Source organism: Pan troglodytes, chromosome 11, assembly GCF_028858775.2.
Source record: "Pan troglodytes isolate AG18354 chromosome 11, NHGRI_mPanTro3-v2.0_pri, whole genome shotgun sequence".
Taxonomy (NCBI): domain Eukaryota; kingdom Metazoa; phylum Chordata; class Mammalia; order Primates; family Hominidae; genus Pan; species Pan troglodytes.
The window spans coordinates 15,306,807-15,327,995 of NC_072409.2; the positions used below are offsets into that span (position 1 = coordinate 15,306,807).

Here is a 21,189-nt window from a genome sequence, read left to right on the forward strand (position 1 = left end):
CTGCCTCAGCCTCCTGGGTAGCTGGGATTACAGGCGACTGCCACCACGCCCAGCTAATTTTTATATTTTTAGTAGAGACGGGGGTTTCGCCATGTTGGCCAGGCTGGTCTTGAACTCCTGACCTCAGGTGATCGTGCTGCCTCGGCCCCTCAAAGTGCTGGGATTACAGGTGTGAGCCACTGTGCCCAGCCGATACTCTCTTCATCTAAAAATATATTATGAATGTTTAAATAGCTAACTCAAAGATTGCTCTTATTGTTAGTGATGGTCTAACATTTCATTATTAGCAGATGGTCTGTTACAGTATCATAATGTAACTAATCATTTTAGATTTAGATACTTCCATTTTATTGCTTTACATCTTTCTGAACTTGTCTGATGATCCCTTAAGATATATTCTAGAGATAGAATTATTGGGTCAAAAGATAAATACATTTTAGTGATTCATTAATTTGTTAAAAAAATGCATTGGAATTCTTATTCTATGCCAGGCATATATTGCCAAATTGTTATCCATAAAAGTTATATCACATGTTATGCGTTGTTTATAATTGAGCGAGAAAGAATTTTGCATCTAACGTGTTTATGAAAGTAGGTCCAACTGAATGAAAATCCTTTTAGTTCTTACTCAATCGCTTGGTGAGGGTTTTGTACCTATTAAGACAAATCACATCAGAGAATCAAATCAAAAGAAAAGAAGAAATCAGTAGTTTCACATGAGTCTGGCCTGGCTGCAGAGCAGCAAGCACCCTAAAGTGGTGGAGAATTAGTGGCCAGGCTTCCCTTCACTCTTCCACTTCTCTATCCTGGCAGCCCCCGACAAAGGATACCTTTAGGGTCATAATCATCCATATTACATGAAAAGAATCTTAGTCATTGTGAGGAAAAGATCAGCTAGAAGGGGATGAAGGTGAAGAGAAGGTTCTTTGGAGAGGTTCTTAGAGACATCAGAATTCCTGAGAATCTGATGAAATCAGATCTCTATTATACAGAAGCCATGGATGTTACTTTCTTTTGAGTAGAGAGCCATGATGTAGAAAGCCATGTTTTCTTTTCATTCTTGGCCCCTAGTATTTGAGGGTATCATCTTTCTCAGTCACAGCCTTTCCTAACCTCTGCCCTCTTCCAGGAAGAAAGGGATTTGGTTACACACAGATGATTTCCCAGTCACCTTGTTTCCATGAGTGATCTTGTCATTTTTAAGCTCAATTGATGTATTAGGTTTGAATTTGTTTGCCAGATACTTGAAATTCACTTTTCTTTGGTATACTGGTTTTTTAGCATTAACATGGATTCCAAACAAACTTGGTTCTCCCAAAGAAAACCAGAGCTGGACAGTTGTTAAAACAGTAAAAAAAAAAAAAAAAAAAAAAAGTGTGTTATCAGGAACTATTATTGCAATAGGGAAAAGAGACCTCAGTATAGAACTGGGCTCAATTCTGAGTTCAACATGGACAAGTGAGGATTTGTAGCCAAGGAACAGGGATGGATCAGTGGATGGAAAATTACTAAGAGGAAACATCAGGATGAAGGGGGATTTCTGGCTAAACGGGACCCATTAGGATTCTTGCTCAGAGCAGGCCAGGGTGATCAGATACCACCTGGGCAGTGATGGACGTATTAGTCCATTCTTGCACTGCTATAAAGAAGTACCTGAGACTGGGTAATTTATAAAGGAAATAGGTTTAATTGGCTCACGATTCTGCAGGCTGTACAGAAAGCATAGTGACTTCTAGGGAGGCCTCAGGAAACTTTTAATCATGGTGGAAGGGGAAGCAGGCACATCTTATGTGGTCCGAGCAGGAGGAAGAGAGAAGGGCGAGGAAGTGCCACATACTTTTAAACAACCAGATCTCTTGAGAACTCTGTCATGAGACAGCATTAAGGGGATGGTACTAAACCATTAGAAACTGCCCCTATGATCCAATCACCTCCCACCAGGCCCCACCTCCAACATTGGGGATTTCAATTTGACATGAGATTTGGGTGGGGACACAAACCATATCAATGGGGGATGAGGAAATTTGATCACATACCAAGGGTGATGGAGGGTGATTAAATATTGAGGGTGAGGGATTCTGGCTAAACCAATTTAGCAGGATTCTTGCTACAACATGGCTCTTAAGGAAAAGGCCCAAGGATGGGGCCTTGATGAAAACATGGCTCAGAGGATCCTGTCTAGAGTTTGGTTAAGAAGAGAATCTTTATCAGTTGCAGAGGTCTGAGAACTCCCTGCTTTTTTGACTTCTTAGCATATGCTAGTAAATACTGTTAGAATAACTGTTCATAAAAAATGATTTGATTTGAATTTTTTGGTTACACTGTGTTGGACACTTCCCTGAGATATAATCCACCAGTTATATAAAATATTTGTAAATGTATTGAAATATGTTGCTGTAATAATAATAAGTGAATCTGATATGTGAGAAAAGGGTGGAGAGAAGTATTAAATAATTTATATTAGCCTATTTTTATTGTCTATGTTGAGTCGAGAAAAGATGACTGTCCTTAGTTTTTATTGGAATAAACAAATCAAACTTATTTGTGATGTTTGGCTTTGACTTGCAGCCTGTGTTGGCTAGTGTTAATTCGGAATGATAGCTGTTCTCGGAAATGAGATTTCTCAGGGAGAGCATATTTACAGGACTCAGACAGTGGAGAAGGTGTTTTTAAAATAAAATATTAAGAAGTATATAAACAAATGATGTTAATGTACTTAGTGTAAAGTATTACCTGAGCACTTTTAGAACTTAAGATGTTAAAAAAGCGTTCTTGGCTTTACTCCCAAGCAAATACAAGACATTTTATTTATGATAAGAATGCCAAGTTCTCCATATGAATTGTGTGAATTAATTTCAAGTTCTCTTGGTACAGACTTCTATGTAGGTCGATTTTTTGGTTTAGGGTAACACTGTTTATATTGGCAAAATCCTTTATACAAGATGCAGTTGTTTATAAAGGCTGGCTTCTCATTTGTTTGGCCACCATAACCATTTTTTGGAACACCTATTATGTACAGTTGTTATTATAAAGAAATATGATGTTGCTTTTAAATCTCAGCAACTTAAAACAGTTAAAAATGGAAACGAATGCAAGGGTCTTTAGGAATCTGTCCCTATATCACTCTGATGTAAACCTCTAATTAGTGACAAAGCTATATCAACCTCCTTTGAAAGAGGCTTACAAAAAGTGAACATATTCTCTTGTAAACATCTAAAAAGCAGTATAATCAGGAAGGTATTAAAAGGCACATGTGTGGAGGTGTGTGAGCATGCCTGTGCACAATCATGCACACACATATACACATTCTTCTGAAAGCTTTATTTCAAAAAAGTAAGACAAATCCTGGGGATCGACTGAAAGTATAAGAAGTTTGAACGTTGGAGGTAGCCATAATCAGCCCTTGAGAGAGAGGGATGGAAATACAAGACTAAAATTGTTCCTGGCTTATTTAGTATAGAGAATAAACCTAGAGACTGAATCTTGTTGTTTTTTGTTTTTGTTTTTTTGTTTGTTTGTTTGTTTTTTTGAGACAGAGTCTTGCTCTGTTGCCCAGGCTGGAGTGCAGTGGCGCAATCTCGGCTCACTGCAACCTCCGCCTCCCAGGTTCAAGCAATTCTCCAGCCTTAACATCCCAAGTAGCTGGAATTACAGGCGTGCACCGCCACACCCAGCTAATTTTTGTATCTTTAGTAGAGACTGGTCTTACCATGTTGGCCAGGCTGGTCTCGAACTCCTAACCTCAAATGATCCACCCGCCTTGGCTTCCCAAAGTGCTGGGATTACAGGCATGAGCCACCGCGTCTGGCCGAGACTGAATCTTTTAAGTTTTGATTGTGGTCTATGTTGGAAGCAAAGTAGAAAGTTTTAGATGTTATTTTGTAATTGACAGGCAAGTTGGTTCAAAGATAAAAAATTTCTTGATTGCCTTTCTGGGCCAGTTTCTCCTAATGGATTGAGTCATATAACTTAGAGGTCAACCAGTATAGTCTTCCTGTTTTGTAGATTGGAAAATTGAGGGCCAGAGGAGAAATACAGGATTAGACTCTCAGATTTTTTCCTTTCTAGACCAGGCTACTTTTTATAGTATGCTACTTCTGTCCTTATCCTATTGGTTTGAACCTAGCTATCCTGTTTGTTTTCTCTACCTCTCACCTCCAAATCAAATGAACTAGGAATAGTGTCAGGTTTATATTTGTCATCCTGTATTTAAACTCAATTATCCTGAGGAGGTTTTCCCCATTTTTCCATGGTGCTACCCTGGTAGGTATACCATATTTAACCAAGGACTTACAGATTTAGTACCATCTTGCTCTTCCTGCAAGGTGTTTTATGGTTCAAACACTATGGATTTGAAACTTTTGTTCTCAATATTTTGTCTATTCTCTGGTTTCTCGTGTCTGAATAAAACTGCATTTTAATGTAATTTGTACAGGTATTGCAGGCAATGGGATATCCAACAGGCTTTGATGCAGATATTGAATGTATGAGTTCCGATGAAAAATCAGATAATGAAAGTAAAAATGAAACAGTGTCTTCAAACTCAAGCAATAATACTGGAAATTCTACAACTGAAACCTCCAGTACCTTAGAGGTATACTTATTTTTTTCTCAGAAAAAAAACAACATATATGTGCATTGTAGGAAATTTGAGAGATGTGGAAAAGTATAAATAAAATCAAAAGCATATGCAAACCTGTACATAAATTACAGAGACAGACATAATTATTATTTTGGTTTATTTCCATCCAGTTTTTTTCATGAATCTCTGTGAAGGCAGTCATCTTTTCATGCAGTTTTACATCTTGACTTTTTTCACTTTAAAAATATCTGTAAACTGCACAACACTTGAATATACCCTAATTTAACTAGTGTTTCCTGGTTGCTGGCCATGGAAGCTGCTTCCAATATTTCAGAATATACCAAGAGTATCAGCAGTAACTGATGGGCAGAAAACTACAAGATGTAGTGGAGGAAATTGGGATTATTTGAAGTTTGTGCTAAGCTGCGGGGTACATTGGGTCATCATTTAGTTGGTCCAGCCCTGAAGGAAGGCATAGCCTGACACAGTATGTATCTCAGACCCTAATTAAGTCCCGACTGGAACTTACTGTCGCAGATAATAGAATGGGATGAAATCCAAGTACTGAGTATACACAGTACATTGGGGAGTTCATGGAACCCATGTTTACTGCATTCTATGTAAAGAACATTAGCTTTAAAGTAACAGCAAGAGCTTACATTAGAAAAAAGGCTTAGTTTGTCATTTGTATGAATAAGTATTTATTAAGGACTTAATTAATAAACTAATTTTTTCAGTCCATAAATCCCTTTTAATACCTGCTTAGTGCCAGGTGTTTCAGAAATTGTGTGCAGAGCCTGGAGATGCTCCCAGGCTAAAAGGGCAAAAAGACGTGTTTATTACAAATGGTAATATAATGCGATAAGCTCTGTGATGGCAAAATGAACATAATAATGTCAAATCTTGAAGGAGGAAGGGGTTGTGAGACTCTTAGACATAACTTACACAATCATGTAAAATCAAAGGGAGTCCACTGTGAGCGAGGCTTCAGATGATGAGCTTTGCCGTGTGGGGAAGAGAAAGCATTCTGGACTGAAGGACGAGGAGGTGTTATGACTTTGAGTTGTGAAAGTAAATGTTTAAGAAGTGCCAAGTGGGCCAGCGTGGACAGGATTGATGGGGCTGAAGCCTGAGAAAGCCACACTTGGTACTTTGTGTGATGCTGTGGAGGACAGATGATGTCATGGCTGGCTGCTCAGAGGGACCAGTCATTCACAGGTGGCAGTCACAGGTCAAGATGTTGTTTTGCTGACAATGTTACATATACTAAAAGAAAAAAGGGCTCATTAATTATGAGGTCCAGACCATTAAGTACAAAGGTAATTAGAAAGGGAGAGAGCAGTGTGGGCTGCACTAGTAGCAGCTACACTGACATAAAAAGTTTTGGTGGTGACTACATTTATACTTTGTTTCTGTATATTGTAGTAATGGTGGGAAGCAAGGAGAAAACAAAGCCCTTATTTATTTCTTCGTTTAAAATAATAGTACTTTATTAAAATTCAGATATTTTTATGTCTCGACTCATTTTTGTAGACATGATTTCAGGTTTGGAAAGCATACAGTGATTACTATAGACCTAGTTTCAAAAATCACTCATTAGCTTTTAAAGACAGTGACTAGAAATTTGCCTTGAAATTCAAAAAATGCAGATTATAAAAACTCATCAAGAAGAGATGTTTATTGATGTTACTGATGTTTTTAAACTTGTCCTTAAAAATTGTCCTTTGATGTTTCACGTCTGAAGCATCAACCACTTATCCAACCTGCACGGAATACTTTACTAAGAGAATCTTGATTTTCATTAGGTTTATATACGTAATACTTAATATTTTGGGCTGGGCATGGTGGTGCACACCTGTAATCCCAGCACTTTGGGAGGCTGAGGCAGGCGGATCACCTGAGGTCAGGAGTTTGAGTGCACCCTGGCCAACGTGGCGATACCCTGTCTCTACTAAAAATACAAAAATTAGCCGGGTGTGGTGGCAGGTGCCTGCAATTCCAGCTACTTGGGACGCTGAGGCAGGAATTACCTGAACCCAGGAGGTGGAGGTTGCAGTGAGCCGAGATTGCACCACTGCACTCCAGCCTGGGCCACAGAGCGAGACTCTGTCTCAAAACAACAACAACAACAAACAAAAAAAAAAACAAAATTAACACTTTTGGGCATTTATTTTGTGCGTTCAGCATTTCTTGTGTGGTGGAATTACAGACATGATCTCTGACCTCAAAAAGTGCCCTATCTTTTGGTTTCTCCTTTCTCAAAATTATAGTTGTATTTTGTGGATTTATTTGTTAGTTTGCTTTTGATGCTAGCCTCTGTTTTCATTTGCACCTTCATGCTCTTGCATGAATTATTTCACTACTTCTATTCTTATCCTTCCTCAAATCAGTTATTTCCATAGCATGTATCTGCTCTTTAACATACGTTATTTTGCAGTGATGATATCTGTCCCTCCCACTACACTCTAGCTCCTTGAGGGCAGAGAGTGACTGCCTTTATTGTTATTTTAAAATTTCAGAATCCATAGTCTATAGCCAACTGTTTTTACCTTAGGTCCCCTTAAATCTGTTTAGAGTGACTGAAAGGTGTATAGGAACATTTACCCTCTAACATCCCAAATTGAGAGTTATTTCTTCCTAACCCTAAAGAAGAAAAATGATGAACTCTTAGGCATCACGTGAATCCAAACTGTTCTATTCTCGTTATTAGTAATTTAGAGTATTATTCTTAGATCACGAACACTGCAGAGCAGAGCCTGGAGTGGCCCACAGTGGTGAGGTTGCATTGATTGGTCTTGAATACTGCTTCGAAGGAAGGCTGGCCAGATGACTGCAATGTTTACTGCTTGTAGAGTTTTTACAGCTTTAATGATATTTTGCCATTTGTGTAAAGAGGTGACTCATTCTAGCCCCTGAGTGCTTTGAAGTAGAATTTTTGAGCCTCCTTCTTAGCATAATTGTATTAATAAGAAATGTAATATTCTAAAATCTTACTTGATTGAACCTTCAGATTCCCTTTCTCTTATAGGTAAGAACTCAGGGCCCTATCCTCACAGCAAGTGGCAAAAACCCTGTAATGGAGCTCAATGAAAAAAGAAGAGGTCTCAAGTATGAACTCATCTCAGAGACTGGTGGAAGCCATGACAAGCGCTTTGTAATGGAGGTGTGTACCCAGACACAAGCCAGCCTTATCTTTCTTCTCAAAGACATAGGATATCCTGAACTTAATGTAAAGTTTTAGACTGAGTCAGTTCTTGTGGCACTATTTGATTTTTGGTGTTTTCTGTGTCATAATCTATTTAAATTAAAAGGACATAGAGGAATTGCATGGGATAATTGCAAGGTGTTATTCTTGATTGTAGGTAGAAGTAGATGGACAGAAATTCAGAGGCGCAGGTCCAAATAAGAAAGTGGCAAAGGCGAGTGCAGCTTTAGCTGCCTTGGAGAAACTGTTTTCTGGACCCAATGCGGCAAATAATAAGAAAAAGAAGATTATCCCTCAGGTATGAGTAAACATTAAACCTTTGCAGAACCTGTGAAAAATGTTAGAGGAATTAAATTTTCTTTCCTGTCCATGTGCCACTTTAGCTTTTTCTGAAGTTGTTTCCTTTTCTTGGACTTGGCGACCTTTGCTTTGGGTTAGGTCACGAATAATATAAATCTGATTAGTGGTTTCATGTTCTATGGACTTTCTAAACAAAATATATATGTACATGTATATTTATATTTATATGTATATATGAGGCTATTAGCATTATTTGGAGGGTTGAGGTCATTCTTGATGAAGTCAGGTTTTGAGGTGATTTGGACCTTAGTGAGGTCTAAGCAGTTTAGTTTGGGGAAGCTGCCAGGAGCACCTGGGGCTTTGCTTTCATCAGCCTGCGGGTGCTCTTCCAGTTCCTTTGCAGTTTCGTGCTTTTGCATTGTTTATTTTGGGTTTCCTTTGCCGACCGCATAAAATTTGGCGCTGTATTGTGTCTGTTCATTACTGACACTGGGAATGTCAGTGCTACTGAATGTCCAGGATCTTAGCAAGGTATTTAGAAAAGATGGCCCTCTAATTACATGCTTGTGGATATGAGATTCTTCCATCCATTCATTTATGCATTCAAAAAACATTTTCTAGTCATACATCATATGCCTGATAGTGAGGGAAAGAGTAAGTAAATATAAGACACATTGTGCCTCATAGAGAGTACTGGTATAATAACATAACATCTGAATATATTATATGATAGAAATTAAAAATGCTTAAAGTAATAAAAAGAAGCTTAGATTGTTTAATTCTACATTAAACATTATATTTAGATTCCATTATGTATGCTATGTCCATTGTAGGAGGGTAGAATTGATCTTATTTTACAGGTAAGGAAACAAGGCCCAAAGAAATGGAAATACTTGCCTGTGGTAACACAGCTAATTGATGGTGGGGGTTCCTTCCGGAACCAGGTAGTTCTCCCAACGGCCATGGACATTTTACTATTGCATATTGTATCCATCTCAAAATTTGTTTTGTATTCATTTAAATTTCTTGTATTTGCTATAATAAACACTGCTTAAATTCTAGGATCCAAAAGGTAGAGAAAACTTATTTTAATGAGATGAAAAAATTTTTAAAGCCCTTAAATTACGCATGTCGAAAACAAGTAGATTTTATTTTCTAAAATCTTCTGGTAAACATAGAACAAAGTGTGTTCTAAACTAGTTGAAAGATGATTCTTGTTTTATGAGCTTGTTTTATGGTGTTTTTTCCCATATTACATCTTATGTTTGGTCAGTTAATTTTAGTTTAAAAAGCCCATGTGCAAATATTTATTAGGTAGTTAAGTTTGTTCTACTAGACATGAGCTAGATTTGTGTGGAATCATTCTGCTACTGCCAGATTGTTGCTTGCTGACTACTTTTGACTAAGTCATGTTAAAAAAAGAAAGATGTCTACATGAAGTTCACTCATTTTTAGAAATTTTCCATACTATAAGCTATAAAACTCATGTGTTCAATGTGCTTGACGGCCAAGAAGCAATCTATTTTGGATATGTGGGTTGGTTTATTTCAGAGAAAAACAAAAACGGCAGTCCCTGTTCATGACACAGTTAACCTTGAAACTGTCTCCTGCCCATTCATACTAGAGGTAGAGGTTCCTGCCCATTCATACTAGAGGTAGAGGTTATCCTGGAAAGAATAAAGGATGTTGCATTTTCAAAGTGAGATAAACCAATGTGTATGTATTCTGACTCTTTCAGCTTCTTAGACACTGTTGACTTTATCATAGAGTACGCTTTGAGGCTTTGCACCACTTTCTTGCACCTTGGTTATAGTGGGGAATCTTAATTGTTTCTAGCTTGAGTTTTTGTTGCATTTCTATAAGTATAATATTCAATTTGAAACTAGACACCTTTTGATTTTCTTAAAATTTAGTTTGGAAAAGAGGTTTTTCAACAGTCCTGTTTACTGTTACTCCCGGTGTTATCTGTTGTATTTTTAGAATGTTTTTATATCTGTTCTCTTGTTGTTCTTTCTACTCTAAGGAAAACAAAGTATCGTTATTCTCATTTTATAATTCTCGGTTACTGTTTCAACTCTAAGGAAAACAAAGTGGGTATCATTATCCACATTTTTAATTAGTGGGGAGATTTCCATAGATTATGGCATTTTAGAGCAAGAAGGGGCTTTCAAAGTGGTATTTATTTATTTAATAATGGGGCCAGGTGCGGTGGCTCACACCTGTAATCCCAGCACTTTGAAAGGAAGCTGAGGTGGGCAGATCACTTGAGGTCAGGAGTCAAGACCAGCCTGGTCAACGTGGTGAAACCCTGTCTCTACTAAAAATACGAAAATTAGCCAGGCGTGGTGGCGGGTGCCTGTAATTCCAGCTACTTGGGAGGCTGAGGCAGGAGAATCACTTGAACCTGGGAAGGTGGAGGTTGCAGTGAGTCGAGATCGCACCATTGCACTCCAGCCTGGGTGACAGAGCGAGACTCCGTCTCAAAAAAAAAAAACAAAAAAAGATAATTAGTAGTGGATACATACATACACAAACAGCAGAGGAATCGGGCTCCAAGAAATCATATTACCTTCCTGAGGTCACAGTTACTTAGAGCAGGAACTGGCATCCTCATCTTTGGTCCTCCTGTCTTAGCCCTTTATGTTTTCCCCCCACTAGCCCCACTCAGATTCGCAGTTAATTCTATGTAATTAGTTGCTCAGATATTTTCTGCCTGTTGGCAGATAATTTACTGGATTTGGAACCTAGGTACCAAGTGTGTATGATTACTTTAGTAAGGCCTAAAATGACTTTGGATATAAATTGATTACTGAAATTTGGTGTAGAAAATGAACTCTTTCTGGATAACCCTCAAGCGAAAAGAAGTTATTTGCATATTCTCTTAACATCTCTGTAAGGTAGGTATCATTTTTGTTTTTCAGATGATAAATTGAAGGTTCAAGATCACAGACAGCTCGTGGTCTCACCCACGTGCTCACAGTTTCTCATAGTTGTTGTGCGTTGAAGAGATGATAGAAGAAATAAGATGGTTCTTATTTCTTTCAGTAATGAAAATGTGTTATTTTAACAGGCAAAGGGCGTTGTGAATACAGCTGTGTCTGCAGCAGTCCAAGCTGTTCGGGGCAGAGGAAGAGGAACTCTAACAAGGGGAGCTTTTGTTGGGGCGACAGCTGCTCCTGGCTACATAGCTCCAGGTATAGTACAAACTGCAAGAGATTGGCCCCCTTTACTGGGCCGAAATTCAAAGAATAGCATCTCCTGCATTTTCTAAGGTTGTACAGGGTTTGTGGAAATATAACACAGGCATGAATGTACACAGAAATTTAAAAGTAGAGAATTGGCAGAATGTCATAGGTGTTCTCCTGGAATCTGCTGAGTGAGGAGAGGCTACCTGGAGGGAGATGACAGATGAGCAAATTGCATTTGGTTGTGGGACTGTATTTTGACAAGGAATTAAAGGATATTCCATAGATTGAGAAGGGTGAGCAGGATGTTTTCATTGAGGACATAGATGACAGGTTGGGTGTAACAGGAGAGAAAAACTGCTAAGACGTTACTTAATTAGGGTGAAGCCTGGCATTATTAGTGTTTGTTAAACTTAATGTTTGGGAACCATCAAAGGCTAAAGAAATACACAAAGGAAAAAAAAAATTTATCCAGAGCTTACTATATATACTAGATATTTTCATGTAAATAATTTTACCTATTAAATTGTTTTTAATTTAATTTAATTTAATTTGTTTTTAATCTTCACAGTGTTTCATCAGGTAGAAATTATTTTCCAAGGAAGGAAACTGGGATTTAGGGAGATAAGGCAGCTAGCTCAGGGTGAAGCAACCACTAAACCACAGAGCAAGGATTTGAATGTAGGTGTTTGCATTTCCAAAGTTCATATTCTTTCCATTCCACCACATAGCTTAAAGAAGATTTGGGAGAATGCCCTCTCTCTGCCTTCCCTTCTAATTCTTATGTCATTTTAACAGTAGATTATCCAGCTGTCTTGTTAAAATCAAGTTCTTCACAATATTGAAAGTATAGTACTTTTAACTGGACAAGTAAACCACTTGTAGATCCTGATCAAGATAAAATTGTCATGAAGATTGGGTCTTATCCAGTCATTGTTTTTTAGGTAACATCCCTAAGGGTTCACTTTGTGCTTTCCTCTAAGAAAGAATAAGACTAGGCCATTTGGGAAATTTTATGATGTGACTTTGGAATGATTCTTCTAGAAGATAATCCTAGTAGGTAAATTGCTCAAGGAGTGTGCCTGCTTTGGCACACAGCAGACATGGATTTTGTTCTCATGCAGCTTATAGTCTGAAGGGTGAGACGTAGATTAATCAAGTAATAACAACGAGAAACTGAGATGAGTACGATGAAAAAGAAGGACATGCTGCTGTGAGAGCATGTAACAGAGAAACCTGGTCTAGTTTAGTGGGTCCCTGGAGGCTTCCCAGAAGAAGGGACATTTGAATTGGGCTTTGAAGAATGAATAGGAGTTAACTCAAAGAAGACTGGGATGGGAGAGTGTTGCACACAGAAGGAACAGCATGTGCAGAGACCTTGTGTTGCTGTTGGGGAATTTGGCTCAATTGAAGAAGCAGAAGTCCAGAATGTGTGGAATGTGGTGAGCACTGAGTGGTAGAAGTGGAGAGACTGGGGAATGATGTTAATTAAAGCTGGACGACTCAGTCCCAGACCTGGAGGCCATTGTTTGGATTTTGGTCTTAGAACCCTAAGCACAGTGTTAAGTCTTGATGGGTTCTAAGGAGAACAGTGACAAGATCAGACTTTATTTGTGAAGGTTAGTCTTTCTATAGTGTGAAGAACAGGAGGTGTAGGGATAGGTGTGAGCATTGACAAGATCAGTTAGAAGGCATATAGTTTACAGTAATGTATTGTACATTTCAAACTGGCTAGAAGAGTTCAAATGGTTCTAGCATAAAGAAAGGACAAATATTTAAGATGATGGGTATCCTAAGTTCACTGATTTGATCTTTATAAATTACATGGGTATATTAAATTATCACATGAACCCCGGAACTATGTACATCTATTATGCCTCAGTTAAAAAAAGGCTACTGAAGACTACTAACCCAGGCAAGAGACATTGATAGTATTGCTACTGGAGGCAGGGAAGAAGAAAGGGGGAGACCAGAAGAGAACAGATGGGAGGAATATAAAGGAAGCAAAATTGATGTATTGAATATATAGAAAGAAGAGTGATGTTTCAAGGATATCTCAGCTCCTAGGGTTTTTAGCTGGAGCATTGGGGGAGAAGGAAAAGGTTATGAATTTCTTATGGTGTGACATAGTTTATGAGTCTAAAATTAAGACAGTCTTCTGTGTGTCTCACTATTTCTACTGATATTTAATAATTTTAGCCTTATTCAGTGTATTATTGAAAGGGCAAAGCTTTCATTCACAATATTAGGCGGGTTATAGAGATGAACTATCTTTCTTGTCTTTGATGACGTGTTCTATTGGGGCTTAATCTGGTCACGTCTCTTGTTGCCGCGGACCATTTACCACCTGCTAGAGTGGTAAATGGCTATGGTCCAGTGGCAGTAATCATGAAAGGAACCGTTTATGGCCACTCGTTGCCAGGCTTTACTCTATAGTGACTCCTCTCTTGTGTCATTGCATTGACCTCCCTGAAAGGCCTGTGTCCCGAAGCTTTTAAAAATGAAGTTATTTTATGGCCGAGACAAGATTCAGATTAGGTCCCTTTAGATTATGAATAGGTTATATACCATTTGCACAGTATATTCTGTGCAGCAGGGACTGTTGTCAGTATATTTACATGTATTATTTAATTAAATTCCCCTGGCAACTCAGTTACTGTACATAGAACACTGAAGCTCAGAGAGGTTAAATAACAGGTGCCATTCACAGATACCTTGCTAGGAAAAGGTGAAGTTAGAATCAGGACTCCAGTGTCCTGATGAATGACCTAGTTAGTACTTGTGGTCTCATTTCTTCTTAAGGAGGTTTTGGTATAATCCTTAGAACTGCAGCCTTAGCCAAACAGCTTCTCTTTTCTGGAATAAATTTGACAGCTAACCTTTTTTAAGCATTAATTTCTTTTTTGGCCTCTGATCTGTCTCCTCTTCCTACTGCTTATTTCAGCTACATGTGTCCTCTTGAATATGATTTAGTGAGCACTCAGACTGAGTTATATGACTTAACTATAGACTAAAAAGTAAAAATTGTTCATCCCTCAGAACTGTTTCAGTTGGTCCCTAAAAGCAGTTTACTTCTTCAGCATACATTTGAATGCGTTGTCTCAAACAGGAGATTTAGAACTTGGCATTCAAAGAAGACCTAGCCTCTGCCCCAGTGACTGCCTGGGGTAGGACCAGATAATTGAATAAACACAATGCAATATGATGCAAGTATAACATGGGTTGGGCAAAAGAGAGAACAGCGAGTCTGGGAGACTTTGTAGGGGAGGTGATAATTGATCCTGTTCTCAAGGGTGAGTTGCAGTTGGTCATCCAGAGAAGGAGGGAGTGAAATCATTCTCAATAGCAGAAGTGGTTACAAAAAAAGGAGTGGTGATGTGAAAAAGCTCCATTTGTTTTGGGTACTGTGTAAAAGTGCCATGGTGATTTTGTGCCCTTGTTCCACTTTAGAAATTTTTTTCATTTATAAATGAATAAGAAGTTGTTGTTATTATTATTATTATTGAGACATGATCTCTCTCTGTTACCCAGCCTGGAGTGCAGTGGTGTGATCATGGCTCACTGCAGCCTCGACCTCCTGGGCTCAAGTGATCCTCCCACCTCAGCCTCCTGAGGAGCTGGGACTACAGGCATGCACCACCATACCCAGCTAATTTTTTGTTTTTCTGTAGAGATGGAGTCTCACTATATTGCCCAGGCTGGTCTCTAACTCCTGGGTTCAAGCAGTCCTCCTGCCATAGCCTCCAAAATTGCTGGGATTACAGACATGAGCCACCACACCTGGCCCCAAGTAATTTTTATTTACATATTACCTATATCTAAGCTGTTTTACTGAAAGAGTAAACAGATTGCAGCTTCTGTTAATATAGGTAATATTTCTAATCCCTACTAATATGGTATAAAAACTTCTTTGTACTTGCTTTTACTTAATAATGTGAGCCTTTTTCATAGGTACCAGAGGCTGATGTCAAATTCACCAGCATTTACAGAGAGACCCTGTACTTGGGCCAGAAATTGAAATATCAGCAAGTCATAGACCTTGCCCTTGGGCTCACGACCTGACTCATATGCCTGTTTTAATGGCCATTGAGACCTCAGCCTGCTGTCTCACTACTTTCTGAAGATACTTGGAAAGTTCTGTTTGCTAACTTTGAGAGATTGGTAGTTTGAGTGGTTTTAAGTATTCTTTTGTTCAACAAATTATATTTAGTGAGTGGCTACTATATATATCATACATTCTGCTAGGTTCAGATGATGCGACGACGGATAAGTTTGACCAGGTCTATGCTACTCTAGTGGGGAACCCAGACAAGGAACTGATAGTTAAAATAGAGTGTGGGGTCAGTGAGTGCAGTGAGAAAGAGATGTAGGACAGTCTGGCACATCTAGGAGAGCCTTGTAGGCCATGGTGAGGAGCTCCCACATCTTAAGCAGGCACACAGAGAGTGGCTAGACTGGGACCATTCTGGCAGTGGTTCTCATTCATCCAACATCTGGAAGAAGTCCTCCGGGCCCAGGGTGCTGAGCAGGTGGTGCTTGTGAATTGGGCCAGTGATGATTGCCCTGGGTCTTGGACTGATCTGCCTTCTTCTTCTTTGCACTAGGCTATGGAACACCATATGGTTACAGCACAGCTGCCCCTGCCTATGGTACGTACACCATCTTACTGATATCTCCTCTTAGCGACTGTCACAGCAATCCAAAGCACAGTTTCTATCTAGGGTTTTTGTAAATTAATTGGAGGATCTCAGATTTATTCATTCTAGTGACCCAACTTAAATTCCCTTTGAAAATGCCACAACCTTGTGGTTCTTGGTTTGGTTGGAGTTGCTCTTCTCTCCGCTTTGCCTGATTGAAGGACTGCTTGTTCTAATTGCCTGTTTCTGACCATATTGAAATTAAATATTTTAAGTAGTTCTTCTTACAGCCAACTGATACTCCATTCAAAGGCTACTGAAGGGCCATACTCAGTTGCTAGCTTGGCTGCCTACCAGTTATAAAGCCACACTTAAGTTTCTGGTTTGGAACCGTGTGAGTTGTGGGTAACTTAAGTCAAGAATAGGAACTGCTCACTTCAAATTTGTAGCCTTCATTCTTTTCCATAACTTTGCTTTGGGGTTGAAGTAAATGGGTATCATTGGCCCTAGAGAGGAAGTGATAGTGGGTTTCACCAGCAGTCTTACTTAAGTGCTCACTGCAGGAAGTCTGTAGTACATGCTAGAATATCATAGGTGTTTCTCTTCTCCCCTCTAAAATAAAAAATAAAAGCAAATGCATAAATGAACCCCAGTGGCCCTTTGGATAACTTTTGAATGAGGTTTATGTGGCAATGGAGGCAATAGGTTTGGAGTCAGTGATATGCTCTTAGACACTTTTTTCTACTCAGGTGCTACATGTTATAGAATCAGCCATCTGCAGGGTGTTGTCAGTGAGAGAAGAGAGCATGAGAGAGTGTGTGTGCAAGAGTGTGTGTGTCAGCATGCCCCAGGCTGGGTGTGCATCCACACAGAAGGGAAAGGCCCTTCCTGTATTGCCAGTTTTGGCATTAGTCCTCTACATGAGCCTCAGACCTTTGCATTGTGCTTTTTCTCTTCATGCATCTGCTTTGCCATTTTTGTTTGGATGAAAATTGTGTTCCTAAAACACTGCTAAACTGAACCTTCATCTGATTTCGTAACTGTGGACATAAGTAGAAAGTGAATAGTTTGACCACTTTGCCCGTTAAAATAGTTTATATCCTAGAAAGATGTGAAGCTACAAGGGTCACACTTTCGGAGCAAATTTTCTTTTAGGCAAAGTGCAGAGCCTGGAGCTATATCCTTTATATCCTCTGGCACACTCGGGTGTGGTCAAGGCTTCCCCATATTTTGAACTGAGCAGTATGGGTAACTAGGAATTGGAGACTAATGCAATAATAAGCTTACGCAGGTTTCCTTCTAAATTCAAACTCTCTAGTTCCTTTGGGTTTGGGTTTGGCCATTTGCTTTTAACTATTCAGCTGGCTTCTGGGTCTCCTGACCATCTCATCCTGTCTGTGACTTAGGTCTGGTCCATTTATCCAAGTACATTTTGGCTCACTAGACTCACTGTACTATGTCTTGTATAAGTGCCAAAACATCTGCCGCTTGGGGCAGGTATTTAAATCTGTGTCTTTCTTTTAGACATACAGTAAGTTTCAGATTCTTCAGTAAAGGTTTGCTAGAGCTCGATTTTTCCTTTGAAAATACTTTAATATCTAGATTCTAAGTTACATTCATGTTTTTCCTTGGTCTTTTTTTCTCTCTTGTTCCTCCCTTTCCTCCTTTAACATTATACTTTCACCCTGTGCCCTCTGAGCCCCCACATCAGAAAGCTCCTCTCTTCCATGTGCCATATAACTGACTTCCAAAGCTGGTGAAATTTGATGCCCCCATTTTTCACATAAAAGATTTGGTTTTTAAATGTTACTGTGATGCAAACCTACTAAAACGATGCTTTATTTTGGCTGTAAGGTAAATATGTCTTTTGGCCTTTGTAAAGCTGTTGCATGTGGGGTAATTTCCCTCTGATCATCTGGTGCTCTTGAATACCTGCTGTTGCTGCTTTGTGATTTCTCCATAGGTTAAATATTAGCATAGGAAGAGGAGCAGATTTCAAATCATGCTCGACTATGCAGAAGTCTGTGAGGCCACAAGAACGTATTAATTACAAATTCAGAAAGTAATTAATCTTTCCAGATTTGCCATGCCAATATTGGCCATAGCCATTAAGAAGTTAAGTAAACGCCTGGCCATGGCTCCAGCTGGAGCTGAGGTCTGCATGGAAAGCTATGCTTTGAACCTTGACAACCCGTTTCTCCTGGAATATGTGATATGCCACATTGAGAACCAATATGGATTTCTGCAGTCGATTTAGAACATGATTCAATAGCATTGCTTTTGATTTTCAGAATTCATGGTAGCTCACTCAATGAAATTGCTTCCTAGATGTAGCCATCCTGATTTTGAGAGTGGAAAATATTATTTATCAAAATATTAAGAGCAATTTCAAAATAGATCTGTGAGCGATTTATGGGCCTCTTGCAAAATGGTATACATGTTGACTGACTGATCTGGAAAAGGTTAATGATAATTACTGTCAGATATTTTTTTACCTGAAATTTTTATTGGAGTAATAAAACTTATTTGGAGTCCTCTCCGTTTCTTTTCTCTGTAGGTTTACCCAAGAGAATGGTTCTGTTACCCGTTATGAAATTTCCAACATATCCTGTTCCCCACTACTCATTCTTTTAGCAAATGACAGAAGCTAATTCCTATTGAACAACAATACAGTACAATACAGAATGTTAGAGAAAAAGCCTTTTTATCCTGCTTTCTTTGAACACATACTTGATCAAAATTATTTGTAAAGAACATCTTTCCTACTTTTTGATTTTAACAAATGCAAATTTAGTTCTCTAAAACTTGAAAAAAAAAAAAAAAGAAACCAGTTCTGTGAAAACGGTACCTCATTTCTGGAAAATAACTTATACCAGCCCTTCTGTTCTAGGGAAATAAAAGTCTAGCAGTTCAAAGTTTAAGTTTTAAGAGACGTATCAGATTATGTAAAATTAAATTTGTGAAGGATGTATAGAGTCTCAAACACTGATCACAAATAAACTGCTTTGTTGTAACACAGAGTACTGCCTGGTTCCTGATGCAGTCACTGATTCTTAGTTGATTGATATGTATTTGCCCCAGGGCACTTTAATTTGGGCTGTAGTTATTTTTTTTAATACAATAGAGACTTTTCATTTAACTTTAACTTTGTAAATATTGAAGTGTGTAATAAAGCCAATAAAATATGGGTTTGAATATTGTTTTAGCTTATTATTTTTGATATGTTTTGGTATCAAATTACAAGGAATTGAAAACTAATAACTTAGCCCTAGAAACCCATTCACTTGTAAGCAAAGTGCTAAAACAAAGCAAAGGTGATTGTTAGTTTGAGCCAGTCTACTCACTTTGTAAGCCCTTTGTACTCCTGTTGTACAAGGGCCATCCCCATGATAAAGGTTCCATTCTGTTATTTGAGCATTGCTTATTAAAATGATGGCACTACCCAGAGATGGGGAAGGAGAATGTGATTATCCTAGTTTATGAATTTCCAAGTTTTTAAAAATAATAAATTAATCAATCAATCACCCTCTCTTGTTCTTGTGGCCTTCTTCACTCTGTAAGATATTGTGTTCACTCCCTGGCTTTTTTCATGCAGATAGAAGATTAGCGATTTTGCTGGGATTCATTGAAGGGTCTCCTTTCCTCTTCAATTACATCAGAATCTAAAGCAGCAACAGGGTCCCCATAAAAACTTGCTCTTCGATTGTCCCAGTTCTTGTTGAGTGCTGCTGTGAAAAGTGACAGGTTTCAGCCATGGGTCAGCATTTCTTTTTAAGACACCTGATGATGCTGGTGGAAATGGATCAGTGGGTAACATTGTGCTGTTCTGTAAAGGGTGCAGACCTAAGTCCTCCACTTGCATTCTCACCTTGTTTGGAAAGCCAATGATGTTACTAGGTCAATGGTTTCATTAAGGTACTCACCCCCATGAAGGAGCAGCAGTGTGGTCCCCTGTCAATATTTATAAGGCACCATGTCTTAAAAATGTCTGTTTTTAGTATGAACTAGCTTTCATTTTCCCTATTCAGTTCTGCTTTTGGGAACTTGACAGGGCCCATCCATGAGAATGGGCTTCATAAAATATGGCAAATTTATGTACCAAATTCCTTCGGGACCACTAAATAAAGGTGACATGGGCAATGTACAACAAATGTTAGTGTCACTTCTCAGATATATATTACACAATGATTAGTTTGTTTCTTCTCCTTGGTCTTTTGTCTTTATTAGTGGTGGGTGATACTTTAATAAAACCTCATCACTTGCTGGAAATAGCTGTAACTTATCATTCTCATCCTGTGCATTAGTGGCTAGACATAAACAAGAGGGCCCATTTCAGCTGGGAGTTTTCATGTTTCATTGATGCGTTTTGCTGACCTATGGATGAAACAGAGCCATCACTGAGAAGAAAAAGCATGGCTGGTAGTGTCCAGTTTTTATTAATTAAATCTTTACAGTAGTCCTCATTGTCTTTGGAATACTATTAATTGGCAGCTGCGGCTGTATTGTTATTTGAAATTGGTCATCAAATTTGGATTCCACGTTGGAATCTCTAGATATTTCTCGTTAGAAAATTCTTTTGAAGTAGCTGACTCTGCTTCATAACTCACGCGCTCTGTAATGGTGAAAAGGGAGCTGTGCTGTTTTCCAACATGATGGCAGTCATTTCAAATGGTTTCTACCAAGTCTTTTTTTTTTTTTTTTAATTTTGTTGTTTGTTGGAAGTTACTAACCATGTTGTAAACCTGCCCAGTTGCTGCAAACTTTTACATTTCTCTGCTTTACTTAAAATAATCGAGCTGTCAGTCCTTTGTTAGAAGTGGTAACCATGCAAGTTCAACTGTTTAAATTCTGTAATGAATTAAGTGTCCCCCCACCTGTTGCCCTTCCCACCCTTCCATTTTGTAATGAAAATTCCACTTACAGCTGAAAGAGCAGAGAAATATAAATGAAGCTCTTGGCTTCACCAAATTGCCTGAAATTAACATAAAGTTTTGCTTCTCTGCTCTTTTCTCCACTGTAGGTGGTTTTTTCATTGACAGCCCCTATTGCCAGCCTCTGAGCGTCGCACCATTTATTATTCACTTGGGCCCTCAAGATTTCTTCTCTGACTTCTAGAACCATCAGGTTGTCTGGCTTGAAATGGCAATTTCTATGTCTTGGTCTTAAGAGCAATGTGACACCCTGAGGCTATCCAGCTTTCAGACACACCACTCTGACACCCTCTTTTTGAAAGCAATGACTGATCATTTTAAAGAAGAGCAATACTTTGTTCAAAGCCAC

At 38.7% G+C, this 21,189-nt stretch overlaps 1 protein-coding gene across 29 annotated transcripts in view; it reads left to right on the plus strand.

Moving 5' to 3' along the window:
* The window catches only part of STRBP (spermatid perinuclear RNA binding protein), a 158,729-nt gene that overhangs the window by 124,093 nt on the left and 13,447 nt on the right, over nucleotides 1–21,189 (plus strand). For 12 of the 29 annotated variants that reach the window (XM_054659063.2, XM_003312271.7, XM_054659067.2 and 9 more), the window contains 6 exons: nucleotides 4,436–4,594; nucleotides 7,611–7,745; nucleotides 7,945–8,085; nucleotides 11,158–11,281; nucleotides 15,877–15,921; nucleotides 18,467–19,109. In XM_054659063.2, coding sequence (XP_054515038.1) covers nucleotides 4,436–4,594; nucleotides 7,611–7,745; nucleotides 7,945–8,085; nucleotides 11,158–11,281; nucleotides 15,877–15,921; nucleotides 18,467–18,543 — 681 coding nt within the window. In that variant the 3' untranslated portion in view covers nucleotides 18,544–19,109. Of the gene's footprint in view, nucleotides 1–4,435; nucleotides 4,595–7,610; nucleotides 7,746–7,944; nucleotides 8,086–11,157; nucleotides 11,282–15,876; nucleotides 15,922–18,466; nucleotides 19,110–20,929; nucleotides 21,139–21,189 lie in introns of those variants that run through there. The other 17 variants (XR_008537323.2, XR_010148859.1, XR_008537325.2 and 14 more) reach the window with 4 other exon arrangements.